The sequence below is a fragment of the Schistocerca piceifrons genome, chromosome 2, assembly GCF_021461385.2.
Source record: "Schistocerca piceifrons isolate TAMUIC-IGC-003096 chromosome 2, iqSchPice1.1, whole genome shotgun sequence".
NCBI classification, from domain to species: Eukaryota; Metazoa; Arthropoda; class Insecta; order Orthoptera; family Acrididae; genus Schistocerca; species Schistocerca piceifrons.
Genome location: NC_060139.1, coordinates 536,772,335 through 536,790,912, shown reverse-complemented (window position 1 = coordinate 536,790,912; position 18,578 = coordinate 536,772,335). Strand labels below are relative to the sequence as shown.

The following is an 18,578-nucleotide window of genomic DNA, read 5'->3' as shown; positions in this document are numbered from 1 at the left end:
GTGGTATACAAATCTTTTTCTTTTTTATTATAGTAATTCCTCAGATGAGTTACTTCATCAGTGGCTGTAGTGGACCTTCCATATCTGCTCGTGACCAGTGAAAATTTTGAGTGTGATGTAATGTATTCTTTGTATTCTGTTGTGCATGTTCATTTTAACTCTAGACAGGAGTTATCTAATACAGAAAACAGTATTTGAACAGCTATGTGTACATGTTTATATGTGTCAGCCACGACTTTAGCACTGAAGTTCATGGTCAACTGCTCCCAAGTGATTTAATTTATCAGTACCATTGCTAATGATAGGCAAAAATTCTGAGAGAAATGCTATGACCTGTGGAATAGCGATGTAGGAAACCAGAAAACCAGTTGAATCACTGAGAGAGCTGTGGAGAAATTTTTTAGGGACCTTTGAACTATTTGGAACCAAAATTAATCCACTTCTGACAGCAAACTAGTGTTTCTTCATAGTGCCATTGGTGTTTATGTGTTTATTACATCTCAGAAAATTAGTGGTTTGACTTTAAAGCAATTGAGAAGCACTGGAAAGTTTTCCCCTGTTGTGTCTGCAAATAAATGTATTCTGAACTTGAAGGTAGGTTTGTGAAGGCTTTCTCCCCCTTAATGTGTATCAAATGAAGGGCATAATAGTGCATAATAGTGTGTTAATACACATTCATGTAAGCTATGCAACTGCATAAGTCCAAAAATGAATCAAAGAGCTTTTGTTGCAACACAGTCAGCATTCAAGCACTAACTTGGAAGAAATGACTGTAAATGTTACGTTTCATTTATTTATCCCACATGTATAATTGTAACAAGTATCCCTCCATTCAAAATAAATTTAATTTGTAGAATTATCAGAACTGATTAGTATTCAATGATAGAAAATTCAGTGAAGATATGCTCCCACAGATGACTACAGTTGGCTATGGGACAAACTCACATTGTGTGCAGCTGTGCAGCACTACCACTCAAGGGACTTTGACAGTCTATGCATGACTATTGCAGATCTGCAAAAGTCCTTACATAGGCCCAACATTTCACTAAAGGAAACAACAGCATAACTAGTTCTGCGAAATCATATTGTATAAGGTCTCTAATACTGTTACATGATGGCAGAGCTATTTATGCTGTTGTCTGTTTTGCTATAACAACAGGCAATGTGATTATCACTGGGGGTAGCCTTAACTCAATGCACTGAGTGCAGTGCAGATTGAGGTGCACCCCATCCATATTTGTTCCCTACATAATTGTTCCTCATAAAGCAGTCCATGAAGCTTTATTGTTACTTTACAGCTACTAACAGCTGCATGGCATAATTGTCTGCTCTCAATACATTGAATCTAGCCTGCTTCATTCCCTTAATTCTTACTAAGATGTAATTAAGAATTCTCTTCTCCCATTCTTAGGAGAGTCACTTTTATTGCCAACTTCCAAACAGAGAAACATAAACTATAAGATCTCACAATGATAGGTATTGAATATGTGCGTATTTCTAACCTATATAAGTGATATTCCCAAACTGTTATGCTCATACAAAAACTATGATGTTGTTGATGACTCTATCGGATAACAGAGGGCCCATACTTAGGAATACCAGACATAATCCAGATGATAGCTCTACAGTTCTACAACTGACTGCGAAAATAGTATTAGTCTTAATGTAACAAGGCACATACATTTTATGCAATTAGAAGCAACCTGCCTATGCCAGAAATGAAACACTATGCATAAAATACCCTAGAGTCCAGCTGAATAACAAACCAGAAATGAAGTCAACACTTAAATAGGCAAATTAACGAGCTCAGTTCAGCACGCTTTCAGTTAGAAATTTCTACCTTCCTGTTAACGTGAAGACAAAGGTATTGTGTTATCCCACACACTTCCACTTCTTCTTGATCTATTTATTGTCTTCTAGGCAACTAAGATAAAGAAGCTATACTTTCAACAAAATTTAAAACAAAGAAAACTATAAAGTAGATAACTACATAAAATATGAAAGCCTCTTCCAAGTTTTGGAATCCTTACACTCATTATCAAGATCACTGATCCACTAATAGTATTTATTGCTAGTTTCAGATTAATTGTAATTTTCATTTTCGGCCATGAGATCCACAAATAATTTTCATGAAGACTTTTTCTTTGTCTAAGTTCAGAGTAATGTTCTGTATTCTGGTGCAGATGTGTTGAACAAGCTTTCATTTGCCACAAACAAGAGTTTGACAATCCCCATAAATTCAAAGAAAAAGAAAACAGAACCGAATTAGCAACATAAGCAGAGAAAAGACAAACAAGGAATCATTCTAGCACTGATACGGACCAAAAATGGTGAAATCCAATGACATAAGTGACTCTCATAAAGGACAGATTGTTATGGACCAGTGCCTTGGAACAAGCATTTTAGAAATGGTGAAGCTGGTCATCTGTTTGCATAAATCTTTGGAAAGCAGTTGAAAGATGATGAAACTATGAATATCTGACAAGATGTTGAACAGTCACACCTCATCACAGATTGTAGAGATTGGGGGCTTGACCACTCTGCAGGTGAATGTTAGTAGCAGATCCGACAGCAGAGTTCAGTGCTGGTGTAGGAACAAGTCTTTTGAACTACACTGTTCAGCACATATTTTTGAACATGGAGCTCTACCGCAGATGACCCTTACATGTTCCCATATTGATCTAACACTATAATCATTTCCTGTTGCTGTGGGCATAGGATCATCAAGGTTTGATGATAGATCAATAGAAATGTGTTACATGTTCAGCTGAATCATCAGATTGATGGTCATGTCCAGGGATACAGTCATCCAGGTGATTGGAGTATTATGTTATGGGAGAGGTTCACCTGGGCTTCAATCAAACCTGCAGTAGTAATTATGTCACCATGACAGCTGCAGACTGTGTGAATATTATTTCTGGTAACCTGCTTCCCTTCATGCTTAATGTCTTCCATGATGGCGATGGCATCTTGCAGTAGAATAACTGACTGCATCGCAAGGCTAGAATGGTGCTACAGTGGTTTGAGGAGTATGATAGAGAACTCACATTTAAATCTTGGCAACCAAATTTGTCTAATCTAAACCTGATAGAACACATCTGCTATCAGATGCTACTCCACACTCATGAACCAATGCCTCATAATTAATTGGAGTTGTGTGACCTTCATATAGATATTTGGTCCTACATATCTCCGGAACTTACCAAGGATTTGTCCAATCCTGTGATGATGTATCATGCCTAACAGTATCAACCTAAATATGAAAGTTGCCATACCTCAGCATTGTGACAACTGTTGTTTCCAGAATGGACACACACCCTGGACAAAGATATAATGTTTACTAACTATGTCAACCTAGATGTACTCATTCATGGCGTCTGTCTTTGTATCAGAGCTGCACGTCTTTAACATGTATGGTTACTACTGATGAAATCTTTCTCAGTGCTAAAGGTACATTTTTTTAATTATTAAATTAGCAATCACTGATAACACAAGATTAGTAAAAGTGTGCATTTTTAAAGAAATCCTTTAACTGTAAAGTTGCCTACCAAACTATGTAATTTAAATGGGGCCACCTTATCAGTGTAGACTATGTCCATAACAGTAAAGTAAATCTATGCATATGTGCCTGGCTTCTAGTAGTTGGTGTAATGTTTGTTGTCACTGTGAGAAAGTAATAATTAAATCTGGTGGTCACTGACTTTACTGTGTCATCATTTCTGCCCTAGCTGTTGCATTACCTCACTGATTTTATTTATGTTTTGGGTAATAATGTTCCAGGTTGTTTTTACTTTCTTCTTTATACTATTTATGTGAGTTACTTGCCATCTGAATTACCTACAGGTCTTTTCCTGTTACAAAGATGTTATTCTTGAAATTTTGAACAGGTGACCTATGAATTGTGTTTCAATATTAGTGGTTTCATGAATTTTTGCTTGTGTTATTACAAGCTCCAAACTGCTGATCATTGGAAAATCTGTGAATATCAATGTCTTATATTTTATTTGTATCCCTTCTTAATGTAAGTTACACCTCTTACACACTTTATTTACAGTAACATGGTGCTTAGACATACCTCTTTAGAAACAGAATTTTTATTTCAGTGGTTAACTGACTGAAGTTCAGAAAGATGTAATATGTCTACTTGGTTGTTATGCTGTTCATTACCTAAAAATTAAATTCGTGAATTTAATTTTTTACCCTTTAATATTTTTGTGTATTAAATTTGATTCAACCTCCTTTTTATGTTCACACATTTCTGTCTAAGTCTTCTCAATATAAATTGTTTGAGCTCTGGGTGTGCACTAAAAGCAGCTGTTGCTCTTACATGATGATTTAGCAATGTTCCCATGAATGGCAGCATTCCCTGTTAAATGTTCTCCTATCCACTTCCAATTCCCATTGAGGTGTAAACCCCGACTTCTGAAACCCCACCTACCAATAGGATCTACAGGAACTAAACTCATGTTTCTCTGATTAACAGAAAGAAGCAGTTGATTCAACTCCATGATAACAAGCTTCAAAAAACAGACTCCACCCCAATAAAAAAATCTCCACAGGACACAGAATCCTCCTTCGAATCATTCTTGCTCAAAGATTGTCACTTATTTGCCTTTGCCTAACATATGTACTATACTAAAACGACTATTTACCTGGGGCTTCTAAGCTAATTTTTCATACAACACCTGGTTCATGCATACTCCTTGTCTGTCACCTAATATCTGGAATGCCCTCCTCTTCTCTCCTTGCATGGAAACAACTGGTTTCCAGTTGAAAACGTGCCTTAACTCCATAATAGTCTTCCTTGTCTAACAGAGGTAATAGGGCAAAAATATTTTTTTGTGCCAATGCCAATAAAATTGGACATTATTCTTTTTGATTCATTGTTGTTTCAATTTAGAGATTTTTTTCTTGCACATAATCATATTTCTGGTAATTTAATACTACTGTATGTTCAGGTAACTGGGAGTAGATTGCTATTCACAACATAAATGACAACATGAACCACTAATGATTTTATCCACAAACTTCACGGTAAAATATTTCATCTTGATATCACTTGTAGACTAATCTGTGGCAGGACAAAATGGACACAAATGACATACATAACATGCCAGTGCAAGATCTTTTTGTGTGCCTGCAACAAGTCATGTGACCAGAGATCTTGGATATAGTGGTTTGGATGGCATGTTTCATATTTTATTTGACTTACATAGATGCAGGATGATACAGCAAACACATTTGGTTGCCGTTAGGTGTGACCACATCCTAGATGATTAGCAGTGGGGCACAGCTATTGGAAAGTAGGCAGGAAGTTAATATCACACATAATGTCAATTCATGGCACTGAAGAAGATTCCTGGAAAGAGAATGTGTCTAACAGCCATATGGACATGGTTGAGCACATGCTACACCATCCAGCAGCATTATTATCTTTCCCCACATGTCCAAAGTTGTTCCATCAGATTTGCACCAACTCTGGCATAAGACATTTTGGCAGACTTTGGGTTACACATCTCCTATGTGATTGTGTATGGTTGGCTTCAAGTGGATGAACTGTTCAGTACTTGTAATAATCCACCGGTTGCTTTGGCCAATGACTTTGTCAACAATAGACACGCATATGCACACACGCACACTCACACAAACGCAACTCACACACTTTACTCTGAGTGAGTTGTGTTTGCATGAGTGTGTGTGTATGTGTGTATGAGTGTCTGTTGTTGACAAGGGCCATTGGCCAAAAGCTATAAGTGTGAAAATCTTTTTGTTGTGCCTATCTGCAACTCAGCATCTCCAATATATAGTGAGCAGCAACTTTCCTTCTCATAATATTGTTACATTCCGTCCTGGATTGTCCACCAGTTGCATTTCACTCACACAAGACATTGTATGGCATAGTGAATGTGGTTACTTACCTGCTATGAATGATTCCAGGAAATGTGCAGTGTTAGGGATGACCTACTACAATGTTACATGCTCATATTTCAGTGTGCATATAGACCCGTACTCCATCTGATGGACTTAGACTGACTCTACGCGAAAGGTTTTCTGCCCTTATACTAGACCTATGCACCAATGCTCACCTCAAGAGGGCACTTGTCTAGCAATGGGAAATGTTCGACAGGCCGTACATGTTATACTGCCCTGTGAGAATATTACATTCCATACTGACAGTATATGTGCCACTATCATGTGAAACCACACACAGGAAGTATAACTCATTGTCAGTTGTAAGTTTTCAGGTATATCTTATAGCCATATAATTATTCCATGAGTCACAATGTTGCCACAACTCTTATTAGTACACAAATTAATTCCATGGCTATGTAGTTTTGTGGACCTCAAAAATCCTTCAACTTACAGGCATGAATGTATATAAAATGTACAGCGTAGTGCATCAACTTTTTTAATCTTGGTGGTTATCCTAACAGAGAATGGTGTCAGTGAGCCTCATACATGACAACAGGCATACTGCAATGGTCTGTTTCTTTTTTGGAAACTAGAGTATATTGTGGCACAGCAAGTCATATTTTTTGCATTTGTGTTATTAATTCATTAAAGATCACAGATGATGTCCATTAAATTCATGAATAATCTCCTTCTTCCAGGTAGAATTCACTGAAAATTATTTTTGTGGTTTCAAAATCAGTATAGTTTCTTTTAAAACACAGTATCTCTTTACAGCATTGAATGGGATAATGATTACAAGACAAGAATGTACTATACTACACACACTCGGTACAATTCTTGGCTTGTTGGAGTAATCACTGGGTACATGCTTCACAATATTAAAAAGCAAAAAGCTGAGTTTAAGATGCCAAAAGTAGGTGTCATTTTATTTACAGGTAACTTATAATTGAAAATATTATTTAAATATATATTTTAGCCAATAGCTTTCTCACTGTTTCAAATAAATACATGACACTTCTCTTTTTGTGTTCTAGGTCACCACAATTGTGACAGTGATTACTTTAACATTTCTCACAATAGGCACAGTATTTGCATTGTACCCCTTCAATCTTCCAAATTATGTGTATAGCCCTGTCAATGCAGCATTTTTTCACACATTTATCAGAACAGGTTGGTCTACAGGAGTTGCACTATTGGTGTTTTCATGCTGTACTGGTTATGGGGGTATGTACATCATTTAATTTCACAGTTTTCAATTGGGAATTATTTGTGATAGAACATTTTGTTACAAAAACACAAAACTTAACTTTCTGGTTTTCTTGTTTCTCAGGTGCTATTAATGCATTACTTTCATGGAAAGTGTTTGCACCATTATCTCGTATCACTTATTCCATGTTCCTCACTCATGGAGCAATACAAATGATGCTGATGTACAGAACAACAGCAATAATTCATCTGGATGATACAAATGTGGTACGTGCCTTAAGTCTTCTTGTGTGAGCTCATATAATCTGAAAATTAATTATATCTACAAATCTGTTTTTATTTCTTATTGTGCTCTTTTGGGTAAATGTTAAAAAGTCGGGAGAGACATCTCATGCATAAATTACAAATCTGAAAAACTGAAGTTCAACTTTGACAAATAGTGAAAAAGTTCTGTTATTGTGATTTTCGTTGCTCCTGTAAATTACCTGTACAACTAGATACTTGTAACATAGGGTATATCATTATGCTGACAATATATACACATAATGGCATGAACAGTATATGCATAATAATATATAAAACACGAAGATTTACAATACATGCTGTTTCACAATACTTATTGCATCCAAATTCATCATGTTTTATGACACCAGGGTTTAAAAAATAAAATTTTGTGACATATTATTGTCTTTGAGTGTACATGAATGATGTAGTGGTATAATACAACAATTGGGTCTACTGCTTAACATGCTACATAAAATTTACTATTCACATGGTAAACAAGTAACTTTAGCTCAATGTCTACCCACATACTTTGCCACACTGTAGTATTCTTTTTCTATCAGAATTTTTTTAGAGTCACAAGGAAAGTCTTATCAGTTTGAGACATTGTAATTCTCTTGTCTATTTTTTGTTAATTTCATTCTGGAGCACTGATGTTCTTGTTCTTTTTTAAAAAAAACCATAGTATAGGTGAAAGGTTGGAATGTTGGCTGCTATTTTGTTCCTGTTATTCCTCTTAATATTATACCATTTCTCATCTGTAATAATCTCACTGTCAGTGGGATGTTTAACTCTAAGTCACCTTGTTTCCTTCACCATCTCATCAACATTGTAATTCATTATATGTTTCTCTACTACAATACTTCCATAACTTCTCTTGGATTTGTATACTGCCCATTGCTGCACTTTATTTAACACTCTTTTCATTGTCACTGCATATCCTAGAATCAGAGTGACTACATGTGTAAAGTTCCTTGGAGTTCAGATGGATAATATGCTAAAGTAGAATCATCATGTAGATGAACTAACCAAGAAGCCCAACTCAGGAATTTTTGCACTTAGGGGCATGTGTTGACTTGAAGATCAGGGTTACAGTTTATTATGCAATATCTGGGACAGTGTAGGAAAATTAAGTGAAGTATTCCTTCAGCGGAAGTGAGCAGTAAGAATAATGCATAACACAGATAACTGAACATCTTTCAAAAGCCTCTCCAGATATCTTGGAATTCTTATACTCAGTTACCACTGTATTTGGTCCTAAATGGTAATAAAAATGCAACTGGAGTTGAAATGTGATTTTTAAATCCAGGATAAGGATACAAAATTAATATTATGTAGCTTTTGCTCCTTGTTTGGGGTTCAAAATGGAGTTATAAAACCTAGTGCAAAGGTCTTTGATATGCTCTCATTAGTCATAAAGCAAGAAATTGAGAATCCCCACAAATTTAAAAGAAAATTAAAAGAAGTACATTTCAGCCACTTCTTCTACAAACATTCTCAAGATCTACATCAAAGGATTGAAGATTCATGTCAAGTACATGACAAATAGCATGTGTATTGTAAACAGGCCTCTGTTGTTGCAGTTGTAGATACTGGGTGTGGCAGAAAAATGGGCCAATTTGTGTATAGTGAAACAGGCTGAGGATTATACTGTAAAACATTTTAAATCACGACAACAACAACAAAAAACCCTTGAGTATTGTAATTTCACAGACTGTTCATGTTTTGAAAACAAAGTCTTGTAGGTGGCCACCATTGTTATGTTGAAACTCAGACAATCTGTGACAAAATTGTTCACAGCACATCAAACAGTTTCACAATTGTCTGTAGATGTCTAGCATACACACTGTGTTCCTGGAACTCACAAGGGAAGTAATCACAGACAGATAAGTCAGAAGACTTGGGAGGCCACAAAGTGTCCCCAGTCCTTGAAATGATATAGTTACCAAATACTTTGTGCACTCCCACCACTGAAACTTGAACACAATGAGATGTAACACCATCTTGCTGAAACCAACACTCATTTGAAGGTAACTGTTCAAGTTAATGTGTGAGGAATGTGACAACTGTGGCAGCATACTGCTGAGATGTTACTGTGGTTGCTCCTCCACGTTCATTCTCAAAAAGAAAGGGTCAGTTATATCCATTGAACAGACAGTGCACTACACTGTGACTTTGTGACTGTGTAAGGGGTGTTGACGGAGTTCATGAGCATTATCCTCACACCAGTAATGGCAGTTTTGTTTGTTGATATAATCACTGAGATGAAAATGTGCCTCATCACTCATCCACAGCAAATTTAAGAAGCCTTCATTGTCCCTAATTTTACTCAACAGTTCAACAGATGGAGTCATTTGCTTCTCATTATCATTTTCATTTAAAGGTTGCACAACCTGCATCTTGTACAGTTGCAACTTTAAAACATTCCATAAAATTCTGTGCACTGTATGACTGGACATTCACACTAATGCAGTAATTTGTTTTACAGAATGTTTACAACATTTTGCATCTCCTCTGTCATTACTGTGGACAACAGCTTGTGGACCTTCCTGACAATTTCAGTTTAAGTGTATTTTCTTGTTGCTTCAAAGTTTGTCACTCATAACCTGGTTGCATCCGACAATGGTACAGGATCATTCCATCTAAGGTTGGAATGGTATTCCCTTCTAGTCACCATCTTTGTAAAAGCTCTTCACAGCCACAGTAAGTTCAGGTCCACTCCAGCATTCCATCCAGCAAATGGTTTACCTACCTGGTACATATGACCATAATTCAGTGTTGCCAATAATACCATTCCACTTTTGGAGATGAATTAAAACAGCTTGTTTCTCTGCCACACCCTGTACCTGTAGTTCTATGATTAATAATAATATTTTTGCTCTACTGCTTGTATTTTGAACAGAGAGAGGAGAGAGCATTCATTGGCAAAAAAGAGTTCTGGTAATTAGAAATATTAGCAATAAAGGAGCATTGTTTAAAGTTTGAGTCACAAATGTTTATTGTAAGGGGCATTCAAAAAGAAATGAACCAAAGGCTGTAAAATGAAAACTGCAGAATGGATTGCAATGGCCTATAAGAGCACTGAGGCCCCAAACTCACTGTTAGGTGGACCTTGGCACATGCCCACATTACAACAGAACAGGCAGATGCATATGATGACCATCTACAGCCCTCAGTAGTACCAGTGGCAGAGTAATGGGCACTTCAAAGAAGATCAAAGTGGAGAATCATGTTTCTTTACAACAGAAGAAAGCACAAAATGGAAATTGATCAAAGAGTAGAACCAGAGTTCAGAGAACACATAATGTCCATTTCATTCCAACACTAAATCTGACCTCTGGGGCAAAGGCCACCACCATAACTGGCCAGTCAACAGTAATGATGACTTTCACTTCCTGGACAGTGGTATTGGTAATGGGTGTGACATTGCAGATCATGCATCATCAGCCAACGATATCCACCCTTCCTTGAATCCCTTGTGCCATGCCTAGACACTGGCAGTGGACATGCCAGGCACTCCATACACTTGTGCCATTCTCCAGTGTATTTCCATTCTCCACATTCCTTCCACTGTAAGGAAGCACACTATACCACAATGATCTGAGAGCAGTGAATGGTTGAAGTGTGCACGTGCTCACCCTGTTGTCATATGGGTGGGCGACAACATCTCTCTAGTGATGAGTTTAGGGCCTCAGCACTCTTACAGTGACCACACCTTCCTCTAAAGGCATTGGCATTATGATCCCTTCAGCAGTTTTCACTTTATGGCCTCTGGCTTGTTTCTTTTTGCATTCCCCTTGTACTAAAAATATGCAAATATGATAACAGAAAGTCTTTGGTGGAATATAAATACTGAAAGGAGCAAAGGTGACCACTCACTGTAAACTTGTGGTGTCGAGAGGTCAATAGACAGATGAACGAGATGGAAAATTTAGCTAAGATTTCAGACCAGTCCTTCTTAACAGCTAACAGAATACAAACACACACATGTACACCTACATGGGTATGTTGTTCCAACTGACTATATTGTACTGACACTGCAGGAGGTAGGGATGAGCTTGGTGTAATACACTATTTTTTTTTAAATTTGATACTGTATTTGTCATTCAGAATGTACAAGAAAAATTTATACTCATGAAAGTCTGAAGTCCTAGACAAAATATTCCCTGGAATAAGACAATAGAAACAATAAGAACAGTTTGAATGGCATGAAGGTCATATCAGAGAGTGCTCTGGGTGGTAAAATAAACTGTGTCCTCAGTCTTACAGAGATTTTAGTAGTACATAAAAAGAAAAAATACTGCACGCTGGATTTAAGCCCTTGAACAGGTATATAAATCAGCAAATAAATAGAAATGTGTGGGAAGTACTGTATAAGATGGTAATCGAAAAGATTAAGCATTCACTTAAACTTGTGCTAGTAACTGGCAGGTTGTAATATTACATGCAGCCAACTGTTCTTGAATAATAGGTAAAATAGTACATATTTTATATCTAAAATGCTTGTGTTATACTGCATATTTCACGTGACTTATCCTATAAACTGGGGTGACAAAAGTCGTGGGATAGTGATATGCACATATACAGATGGCAGTAGAATTGTGTACACAATGTATAAAAAGGCAGTGCATTGGCAGAGCTGTCAATTAATTTACTTTGAATGCAGAATGTTGGTTGGAACTTGAGACATAAGACATTCCATTTTGGAAACCATTTGGGAATTCAATACACCAAGATCCATAATGCCAATAGTGTGTCAAGGATACCTCTCCACAGACAACACAGTGGCCAACGGCCTTCACTTAATGACTGAGAGCAGCGGCATTTGCATATAGTTATCAGTGCTGAAAAATAAGCAACACTGCCTGAAATAATCACAGAAATCAGTGTGGGATGTACGATGAATGTATCCATTAGCACAGTGTGGCAAAATTTGGTGTTAATGGGTTATGGCAGCAGATGACCGACATGACTGCCTTTGCTATCAGCATAACATAACTTGCAGTGCCTCTCTGGGCTCATGACCATAATGGTTGGGCCCTAAATGACTATAAAACTGTGGCCTGGCCAGATAAGTCCTGATATCAGTTAGTAAGAGCTGATAGTAGGCTTCAAGTGTGGTGCAGACCTCATGAAGCCATGGACCCAAGTTGTTAACAAGGCACACTGCAAGCTGGTGATGGCTCCATAATGGTGTGGGCTGTGTTCACACGAAATGGATTGTGTCCTCTGGTCAAACTGAACTGACCATTGACTGGAAATGGTTATTTTTGGCTACCTGGAGACCACTTGCAGCCAGTCATGGACTTCATGCTCTCAAACAATGATGCAGTTTTTATGGATGACAATGCACCATGTCACTTGGCTACAATGGTTCATGATTTGTTTGAAGAACATCCTGGACAGTTTGAGCAAATGCTTTGGCCATCCACATAGTCCAACACAGATTAGATTAGACTAATACTTGTTCCATAGATCATGAATACGACACTTCGTAATGATGTGGAACGTGTCAGGTTAATAAAAGATGTCTGTACAAGATATTACATTACACAAAATATTGCATGACACTAATATTTAAGTTTTTTTCCCTTAATTTATATCTAAAAATTCAGCCAATGAGTAGAAGGAGTTGTCATCTAGCAATTCTTTTAATTTATTTTTAAATGTTAGTTGGCTATCTGTCAGGCTTTTGGTGCTGTTTGGTAGGTGACCAAAGACTTTTGTGGCAGCACAATTTACCCCTTTCTGTGCCAAAGTCAGATTTAACCCTGCATAGTGAAGATCATCCTTTCTCCTGGTGTTATAGCTATGCACACTGCTATTACTTTTGAACTGGGCTGGATTATTAACAACAAATTTCATAAGTGAATATATGTACTGTGAGGCTATTGTGAGGATCCCTAGATCCTTAAATAGATGTCTGCAGGATGACCATGGGTGGGCTCTAGCAATTATTCTGATTACACGTTTTTGAGCAATGAATACTTTTCTACTCAACAATGAATTACCCCAGAATATGATGCCATACGAAAGCAGTGAATGGAAGTAGGCATAGTAAGCTAATTTACTGAGATCCTTATCACCAAAATTTGCAATAACCCTAATAGCATACGTAGCTGAACTCAGACGTTTCAGCAGACCATCAATGTGTTGCTTCCAGTTTAGCCTCTCGTCAATGGACACACCTAAAAATTTTGAAAATTCTACCTTAGCTACAGACTTCTGTTCAAAGTCTATATTTATTATTGGAGTTGTACCATTTACTGTACGGAACTGTATATACTGTGTTTTATCAAAATTTAATCCCATCAAACATTTATGGGACATAATCAAGAGGTCAATTTGTACACAAACCTGCACTGGCAACACTTTTATAGTTACAGCAGCATGGTTCAATATTTTTGCAACAACTTTTTGAGTCTATGCCATGCCAAATTGCTGCTCTACACTGGGCAAAATGAGGTTCGACATGATATTAGCAGGTATCCCATGACTTTTGTCACCTCAATGTTATACTAGTACACTCTTTGTACAACATGCAATCTGCAGCAATAAATACAAAATCAAATCAAACCTACTTTAATGTCGATCACATGAAAGGAAGATGACACAATGACAACAGGACAGTAAGATTCAGATGAATACCTGCTGGACCCATTGCTGTCAGAATATGAAAAGGAGAAAGGTAGCAGTACATAAGAAAAATTAAAGGGAAAGATAAATGAGTTCCACAAAGCTATTTGTTAGTCTTCACATTTTTACAAGACGAAATGGATATAGCAATTATCAAACAAACAAAACAAAATTATTGTGGTACTAATGACCTTTAGTCTGAAATGCATGACCAAATTAAAGACAATACTAATGACCTGTAGTCAGAAATGCATTACCAAATTAAAGACCAAATGGTACCTAACCTTACCCATCAATTAAATGAATATTTGATTCAGTGCAGGGTACCAAACTTCTGGAAGGAGGCAGAGATGATCATTATTAAAAAAGTGTTGTAATGTTGTCGAGACACAATATCAGAAATAACACCAACCTAGTTTTATTCTGCTTCCACATTAAGAGATCCACAATAACACTGAATAAAGTATAGAACAGTACAAAGTCTCAGACTAGAGGACACATCAATATACAGTCCTGTAAATGACCAAACAATAAGCAAGTAAATGTATATGAGGCTGAGGGCCCAGCATACTGGGCTTGTATTGTGCTGTTGCACACATGGCACAGCACTTGCTGTGCCATCTAACCAGGTTGCACGGCAACCTCTCTAAGCCAGCTGTAGAGACACTTGGATCACATGCTGTTTGATTACATGCTCTCACACTGTAGGGCTACAACACTCCTTCCCCCTTGGGGTCAAGTGTTCACTGTGGAGTTGTCCATATCGTCATCACTCGGTGACAACTGCTGGAGCAGGTGTCATATTGTCACAGGAAAATATGGTCTGAAATGATGTGGAGAGGCATGGTGCCCACTCCCCTGTAAGAGGCTGTAAGGGAAAATTGGTGATGATGGTGCTGTATCAGTATCTACATCTGGGCAGGTACTCAGTGATGGAGGCAGCAGAGAAGACAGCGTCAGCGTCAACATGGGCTGTGGAGATGGAGGCAGCCTGGCACTGACTATTCTGCCTGGCAGCACACAGGGCAAAGACAGCACCAGAGCCAGAGGAGTCATGGACCAGGCTGCAATGGATGGTGTAGATGATGGAGGCAACCGCGGTGTGGACAGCTCTCCAGTGCGTGGTCGGTCACCCATGGATGGAGCTGGTCATAGTGTTGTGACACCAAGCCATCAGAGCTACACACAATGCAGAGATGGTGGTCTTTGCAGTGATGAATGACTGCTGGTATCCACTTTGGGTGCCATGCAAACCCGCAGGCCCAGACGACAGAGCCCAGATGGAATTGCTGGAAGGCAGGCATCAGCAGGTGGCCAGGCATTAGCCAGAGCAGATGAAGCAGTGTATAGAGCTGGTGGCCATGAAGCAGCTCTGACAAGCTACAGTCACCGAATGGAGTGAACCAATATGAACTCAGGAACCTATGGAGGGCTTCCTCAGAAGAACATTGAGTAACTTTTTATTTTTTTTATTTTTTTTTTTTTTAAATCTGGTTTTGAATATATGGGCAAGCTGCTCTGCCTCTCCATTGGACTGAGGATGGAAGAGAGGCACTGTAACATGGCAGATGCTACTCTTGGTACAAAAATCATCAAAATCCTGGGACACAAACTGTGGGACATTGTCCTTCACATGCATATATGGCAGTCATTCTAAGGAAAAACCCATGACTACATGAGGAAATATTGAGAAAGCATGAAGTACTACAAGCCAAAAGGAGTTAAGGAACTGACCTACAAAATCAGCATGAATACGCTCCCTGGGGCACTAGAGGGGGCGGGAACATAGTGAAAGAGAGATCCATGGTGCCACTTAATGTGTGGTACAGTGCAGGCAGAGTGTCATAGTGTGTGTGATCTCACTGTTGATACCCAGCCAAAACAAGTGTTGGTGGAACAGCAATTTGGAACAAGAAACACTGCAATGGTCCAGTGGAGAAGGTGGATGAAGTCCCAATACAATGTGGATGAAATCACAACCCTGGGCACCAGCTTTTCAGTAACCAGCAGTAACACATCATCAGGAACTGAGAGGTGATGACAGAGAGCACAATAATTACGGAAAGGATCCCATGCTCAACTTGGTGGTTTGTCTGGCCAGACACAGTGGGTGAACTGAACAACCTCATGTAACACAGGAGTGGCCATGACAGCCACTGAAATTCAAGAACTTGTAATGGGAAAACCACCCATGATGTTTTGGGCTTCATCATCTAAGTGGAAACATAACACTTCACCTGATCAGAAGCTGGATTGGCATCAATGGGCAGTCAAAAAATAGCATCTGCATTAACATGTTGTGCTGTTGGTCAGAAATAAATTTCATAGTTATAGAATGACAAAAACAGAGCCCAACATTACATGTGAAATGGGTTCTTTATCTGGTAAAGATACCAAAGGATTGAAAAGTGAAAGCAGAGGTTTATGATCAGTAATCAAATCAAACTTAGACCTGTATAGGAAAACATGAAATTTTTGGAGCACTTACACAATAGCAAGGGTATTTTTTTCTATCTGCAAGTAACACTGCTGTGCCTGAGTCAGAGTTGTGGAGTTGTACACAATATTGCCTTCAGTACCGTCTGCATATTTGTGCCTGAGAACGGCCCCAAGGCCAGACTGGGCAGTTCTGTGGCTAATATAAGATGTTGGTCTGGTTGGAAGGTAATCAAGAAAGGCCCCACGTTAATTTGGACCTTAATATTGTAATAGCAGGCAGGCAACCAGTGAAAAGGAACATCTTTACATGCAGGAGCATGAACTGGCTTGGCCAATATTGCTGCATTAGGAAGAAATTAATGGTACTACACAATCTTTCTGAGAAAGGCTTGCAACTCTTGGACAATGGCAGGATGCAGCAGAACTATCGTGGCATCAACGTGTTGGGATAAAAGTATGACACCAACCTGCAAGACTTCAAAATAGAGATAGATGATAGAAGGCTGAAAAAATTGTAATTTGTCCAAGTTACATTTCAAACTGGTGGCCTGTGGCATTGTGAACATCCCACAAAGGTTCTGCAAGTGTTTCTCTAATGAGAAACGTGAGACCACAATATCATCATGGCAAAAGGCTGTGGGTTGCTTCAGAAGTCATTGGAAAATGGGTAGGGCCTAGTCACACTGAATGGCAGATGCTGTATTGATATAACTCGAAGAGGGTATTCAGTATGAGGACATGTTTGGAGTCATCATCTAGAGGTTGTTGTAAATAGCTTCTTACAAGTCTATTTTGGAAAAATATTGACACCAGGAAAGCTGTGCTAAGAATTCACCTAGATGGAGTAAGGGATAGACATCAATAATAGATGAATTTACAGACACTTTAAAATCACTGCAGAGCCAAAGGTTGCCATTAGGTTTTTGACAACTGAGGATCGTTTTTGCAAAACTCACTTTATGAATTTTTTAAAAAATAGTTCTTTTTTTCTTAACACATACTGTTCAGCTTCCTCTACAAGCCTATGCAGCTAACTGTAGCAAAATGTGCTGCCTGTTTCTTCCACAAAACTCATCTCATGCATATGTAGGGGTCTTTTCAAAACTTGCTTTATGCTACTTAGTTTTGCCAAAGACATTAGAGGTATTAAAAAACCAGAAACCCACCTCGATTGCGAAAAAAGCACCTAGGTTAACACTATGTGCTTTTTTCGCAATCGAGGCAGGTTTCTGGTTTTTAATATATTAACCAATGATTGCTGATGCGCTGCGATGTTAAAGGTTCTTACATTAGAGGTCTTGTTGAGATTTCCCATAATTTGTTTAATGTGTGACAGATGTCAGAACACAGTACTTTTCTGACTGTGTTATGGCACTCCTGGAATAATCATTCTGCTTGGCAGTAGATGGCAGGGCATATTACTGTGGGCATCTTCTAAGTTGACAGTTAGTGGAGTGGCTGATAGGAGCTCCCATTGGCCAATGTGTCCAGTGGCTATTTAGATTGCATGGGCAGTATTAAACTATGTTTGTTGATGATAGCTGTTATGTGAGGATGGTTGCCAGTTACTGCGATTTTGAGGAAGCTAAATGTAGAAGACTAGACTCGTGTTAAATTGTGAATATAGGAGATAATGGTGAATATAATATTCCTATGAGTGCAACATGTAGGGGCATAAAAGAAAAGAAATGAAGCAGTGAAACATCTTCAAAGCAAAATCATCTCGATGTTGGAAGCAAAATAAAGCATCTGATATTGACTGCCAGCATGCTGAAAGTAGTGAGAGGCAAGCAGCAATTGTGGGGGGGGGCTACTTTATGTAAATGCGAAGACTATTTTAAAACATACTCAGAATCATACAAAATTTGTTAATTAAAAAAATCCCTCTAAATTTGCTTATTAATTAAATAAGTGTGTCTCCTGTAAAATTTTGTTTTTTGCATAAAGTGAGTTTTGCAGAAATGGCTCTCAATTGCTAATGGAGCAGACCATTCACTAGAGGAGATAGGTGTGATAACACCCAAAGACATAAGTGATCTAGTTCCAATCTGGCTTGCTCCCGTAATACTACTGGGACTAGCTGGGCATGGAAAGACAGGGGC

The 18,578-nt window shown here is 38.2% G+C and overlaps 1 protein-coding gene across 1 annotated transcript in view; it reads left to right on the top strand.

Annotated features, from left to right (window-relative positions):
• Nucleotides 1-18,578, top strand: part of LOC124775555 (nose resistant to fluoxetine protein 6-like) — a 153,157-nt gene that overhangs the window by 77,230 nt on the left and 57,349 nt on the right. Inside the window, exons 7-9 of the mRNA XM_047250384.1 lie at nt 6,688-6,826; nt 6,948-7,137; nt 7,244-7,386. Coding sequence (XP_047106340.1) covers nt 6,688-6,826; nt 6,948-7,137; nt 7,244-7,386 — 472 coding nt within the window. The remainder of the gene's footprint in view (nt 1-6,687; nt 6,827-6,947; nt 7,138-7,243; nt 7,387-18,578) is intronic.